A 5,414-nucleotide genomic window follows, 5' to 3' on the forward strand; every position below is an offset into this window, starting at 1 on the left:
ATTGGTGCAATGCATTTTAGGATCCTGTAGGAAAAAATAATAAATGTACTTTTTTTTCCCCTGCAGAAATATGTGCCTTTTTTTTTTTTTTCATAAAACATCTAATAACAAATACACTTTCTTATTTTTTTTCCTCTATGAAATTCCTAATCTGCGTTTTAATTTTGAAAGTTTCCTCCAGCTACGTGTGTGTGTGTGTGTGTGTGTGTGTGTGTGTGTGTGTGTCTCTCAAAACATGGCATGTACAATTGATGTACAAAGCAGGAATGCATACGTGGAGGGAACTCCTGCAGGACTCCATAGGTACCAGCAGCACAGGGGGAAACACATAGAATTAGCAGTGTGGTCAGCATGGACAGAGGAAACTTCCAAGAGTAAATGCAGAGGAATTTCTTTTAGAAATAAAAAGCAAGCAAATGTAAGTTTTATTATCTGTTTTATGGGAAAGAAAAATAGGTTTTAATGTCACTTTATCAATCTTATCCCACCACATACAACTCCCCAGGTTTAGGGGGGTGAAATACCTCCCTTAATGTCTGCACCATTTCCTTCTTTTTTTCACCACCTCCTCCTGGGATTCCTTCTCTGACCCACAAAGATGGAGGCATTAGGCAAAGGATCCTGCTTGCATTAGTCCTCTTCTTCTGCTGCGCCTCCAGTGCCTGAGCTATGAGGCTATAGAGTAGTGGTTCTTAACTCCTGTTCTCAGGACCCACTAACAGGCCATGTTTGCAAGATAACGGAAATACATCACAGGTGATATCATTTGCTGCTCGGTGATTGCAGTATTCTAGTCTGCATCTCCCCAAGGTAATACTTAAAATCTGTCCTGTTAGTGGGCCCCGAGGACAGGAGTTGAGAACCACTGCTATAGAGTGTGTGTTCCAGGAGCAATATGAGAGGGATTATTATTATACAGGATTTATATAGCGTCAACAGATTGTGCAGCGCTTTACAACATGGGGGCAGACAGTACAATTAAAAACAATTCCATACAGGAGGAATCAGAGGACCCAGTTTAATATTTAGGAGGGGGGTATTTGTATCACTAATCCCTGCCTCATTGCAACTCACCATTTTGATCATCTTTTTGAAAGTTGCCAAAATGTTGCATATTTCTTGAAGCTTCCCAGATCTTGTTTTTGTACCATAATGACACAGGTTCTTTGATGGCACACTGCTACTAGTGCAGCCTCTGCAGTATGTCCAATGTTGAATTCCAGCACCTGGGGGTGTTGCAGATGAGACAGTTGGCAGGAATCTTATGTTGGCACTGCATTTCATTTAATGTAGGCACACAGAAGTGAAGATGACTCAAGGGAGTAAGTTCAGCAGCAGTCAGATGTAGAGTTAGACTTAGTAGGTGGGTAGGCTTCTTAGCGCAGCAAGGCAAAATTTAAGGCAAGTTCAGATGGCAGATGGCGGTGTAAATACTTAGGTAATATGCAGCATGAAAGGGGTATGTAAAGAGCAAATCAGGGTCAGTGTTCTGTGATACTAACAGTTTTTGGGCTTTGTCTCTGATGTTGATGGCTGTTGCTTACAAGTGAAAGTGGCCGCAGGTGTAATAGACCTCTTGTGGCAAAGTGTCAATAGTGAATAATGACTCCTTTCCAGGTTTAGCTTGAAGAAAGGGTTAAAAGTTGTAGCTCTTATGCAGGTCAGAGACCCTCTCACCGGATCCCTCCCCAGCAGTCCTGGTGCATAAGCAAGTATTCTGTATAGTGGGGGCCCCCTTAATTAGCGGTGCAGCAACAGCAGCTGAGGCAAAGGTGACTTGACAGCGATTTTGGTTGGTAGTTGCCCATATTCGCAATTAGTTCTGGCATGGCCCCGTCTGGTGCAGTTCAGCCTGGCATGGTTCAGCACAGCTTGACACAGCACAGCTCACACGCTCCTTCTTGGTTGGTGTGTCTCTCCCCCAACTACCCAGCTTCTTCCTGGGCTTTTACTTATATATCATACCCTTGCTTATGAGCCTTGTAGCTGCAGCCCCCGGATTGGCTGTAGGTAGAATTCTCCTTCAAGACTACTTCTCCCAGGCTGCCCCTGGCAACTGTATTCTGATCACAGCTAGGCAATAACTAGTTGGCACTGCCATCTTGTGACCAAATGAATTTCTGCAACTCAGTATTAATGCCCAATGCTACACTTACAAAAACTGTACTGAGAAGTAGGTTTAGGTTACTTTTTTAAGAACAGTCAGGGAAATGGTTTCCTGTTTGATTACACCTTCATAAAGTCCAATACTATAAACTTGTGCACCATAAACATTACACAAAATCAACATAAATTGAGCAGCTGGTAACATTAGATTATTGGGGACCAGCATAATGATTCTTTCCAGATTTACTGACTTTTAAATAGTACAATGTCAATGTACAGTGCCTTGACAAAGTATTCATACACCTTGAAATTTTCCACATTTTATCACGTTACAACCAAAAACGTAAATGTATTTTATTTGGATGTGATAGACCAACACAAAGTGGCACATAATTCAAGTGGAAGGAAAATGATAAATGGTTTTCATTTTTTTTTTTTTTTACAAATAAATATCTGAAGCATTTGTATTTAGCCCCTTTTACTCTGATACCCCTAACTAAAATCTAGTGAAACCAATTGTCTTCAGAAGTCAAAATGTGGAAAATTTCAAGGGGCATGAATCCTTTTTTAAAGCACTGTAGAATGCCAAAAGCTTTACTTTTGTAAATGTCCAAACCAACTCAAAAAGTTTCAGAATGGCATTGGTAGGTTACCTCACCCACTAACTCTTGCAGTCTCTCATGGCGATGTTTCCCTAAAATTGCCTGATCCTGCCCTTCCCACAAGACCACAAACAATAAAGTAGTTCTCTGTTCTGTTATGTCTGCATTGCATAGATTTTCTTTATTGTAAATTAACTATTGGTGGGAGATCAGCATTATCTCATGGCTTTTGTAATGGTAACTGTAGTTGAGCATATCTGGAAAACCTGGTGGGCATATAAACACAGTGAAGTTCCAGAATGCAAATCAACTTGTCAGCTAAAAATAAAAACAAAATCTGAATCATCAGTTTAGCTGACACTTGGCTATAATCTGACTTTTTCCTTTTTGAATGTGTTTGGTTCACAGATTTGTTTATATTGAACTGGTTTGTCTTTGTCAATTTTTTTTTCAGGTATATAATGAAGCCAGCACAACAGTCATCATCACGTTTTCATTATTTTACTATATTTCTCATCCAAACTTTAGTTGCCTTTATGTTATTCAGTTATAATCATATTAGTAATAAACATATCAGAAATGAGGTTTCCATCATGACCACCAACTGCACAGATTCTGCAGCTCCCTCCAAGCCTGAATTGAATTTCACTGTCTTGTTATGGACGTGGCCATTTGGTTACCAGTTCCCTTTAGAAGAGTGTCCAAAACCCTTTGGTACTAAGTGCCTGCTCACAGCCAACCGTAGCTTATATAACACAGCAAATGCAGTCGTTTTTCATCACAGGGATGTATGTGGATCCAGACAGCAGATGCCACAGATGCCAAGGCCTGAAGGACAATATTGGGTGTGGTTTACTTTGGAATCTCCAAGTCATAATCCAAACCTGCACTTCATGGACAAACTCATCAACCTCACTATGTCCTACCGCAGTGACTCTGATATCTTTACTCCATATGGATGGTTAGAACGGAATGAAGCTGCTGCTAATTATACAATCCCAAAAAAGTCTCATCTGGTGGCTTGGCTTGTCAGTAACTGGAATCCTAATTCCAGACGGGTCAAATTTTATAACGACTTAAAGAATTATATACTAATAGATATTTATGGTCGACAACATCTCCCTTTAGCCAGGGAGGACACAAATCCAATAATTGCTAAATATAAGTTCTACTTATCCTTTGAGAACTCAATACATACAGACTATATAACAGAAAAACTGTGGAGTAATGCATTTAGGTCAGGAAGTGTCCCCGTGGTTCTTGGCCCACCCCGAGAAAACTATGAGAGATTTATTCCACCTGATTCATTCATTCATGTGGACGACTTCTCCAGTGCAAAAGAGTTGGCTTCCTACTTGCTTGAACTGGACAAAAATGATCAGAAATACCAGGAATACTTCAAATGGAGATCAAAACTGAAGCCAGTGGAAGATGTTTCTTGGATTGTGCATTACTGCAAAGCATGTGTAGAACTACAAACTGCCCCGTCCTATAGAACCATATCAAGTCTTGGTAAATGGTTCACATGATAAATGGAACATATCATTTCTGGAGAAAAAAATTTCTTGACTGAAAAAGGGACCCACAAATGAACTCCAATAAATGTAATAAGGAAACATAAATAGTAAAGTATAAAGCACAAAGGGTTAATAGAGTACCACATGAACCACATAGATATACATAAAATATATATTCTTTATTCATAAAGTGCTATAAACATGTCCATCAGGCCATTCGATTTGATCCATATCGCATCTCTAAGAACATACAGTAGCTCACAAAAGTGAGTACACCCCTCACATTTTTGTAAATATTTACCTTACAGGAGGATTTTTTTTTTCTTTTTCAGAAGTTGACTAACGCTTTAATTACATTTGTCATAAAAGCCTTTAAAAGAGAAGTGCCAGATCCAAAAAAACAAACTTACATACTCACATAGATGGCTGCAGCATCGGTCCAATGCTGCAACTGTTCCCCGCCAGCTCTACACCGAGAACTGAGTAATCAAAGACCGCTGTTTAGTTCTTGGATCCACTCTTAACACAGAACCAGGACTGTGAGTGGCCACTCTGTGCTTTTGCCCCTCTAGGAAACACTGGAGTGATGGATTGTGCTGGGGGGTTGAAGCGACTGGCTCAGGCTCTCAGTGGCATGCTGAGAGCCTGAGCCAGCTGTCAGTCAGGCAGCTGGCTCAGGATCTGAGCCCCGATATTGTCAGGATCCCTGCAGAGCCTGGACAGCCTCTGTGATGTCAATCTGTTGGCTTGAGTCACAGTAGTACAGAACTAATTGAACGCCTGTGACCCACAGGAGAAATATGACCAAAGGGCTTTCGCCATACCAGTGTTAATTTCGTCGACTAAAATATTTTCGTCTACTAAAATATTTTTGTCGATTAAAATAATACTATTTTAGTCTACTAAAATACGACTAAAACTAAAACAATTCAGATGACTAAAATACGACTAAAACTAAAACGCCACTTTAGTCAAAAGGCTAAAATACGACTAAAACTAAAATGGTATTTTAGTCAAAAGACTATGATAAAAGCAAAATTGAAATTAGACATAAAAATGAACACTGCACTACCACAAAAGAATATGTAGAACACATCTACTAAGCTGCTGAAAGAAAAAAAAGTTAAGAAAAAGGCTTTTCTTATATTTTTTCTTAATATTTAATGTTCTTAATATATTCGGGTAATAT

The 5,414-nt window shown here is 39.6% G+C and overlaps 1 protein-coding gene across 1 annotated transcript; it reads left to right on the forward strand.

The window, feature by feature from the left end:
- The first annotated feature begins 3,169 nt into the window (after positions 1–3,169).
- On the forward strand, positions 3,170–4,745 carry LOC141112973 (4-galactosyl-N-acetylglucosaminide 3-alpha-L-fucosyltransferase FUT6-like). The gene has a single exon (XM_073606055.1). The coding sequence runs from the start codon at positions 3,170–3,172 to the stop codon at positions 4,235–4,237; it is 1,068 nt and encodes a 355-aa protein (XP_073462156.1). The 3' UTR covers positions 4,238–4,745.
- The last annotated feature ends 669 nt before the right edge of the window (positions 4,746–5,414 follow it).

This window comes from Aquarana catesbeiana, linkage group LG11 (genome assembly GCF_042186555.1).
Source record: "Aquarana catesbeiana isolate 2022-GZ linkage group LG11, ASM4218655v1, whole genome shotgun sequence".
In the NCBI taxonomy this organism is placed as follows: domain Eukaryota; kingdom Metazoa; phylum Chordata; class Amphibia; order Anura; family Ranidae; genus Aquarana; species Aquarana catesbeiana.

What these genes read in the sequence shown, in the direction of transcription:
- LOC141112973 (XM_073606055.1), top strand. Translation starts at nt 3,170, where the DNA reads ATGAAGCCAGCACAACAGTCATCATCACGTTTTCATTATTTTACTATA.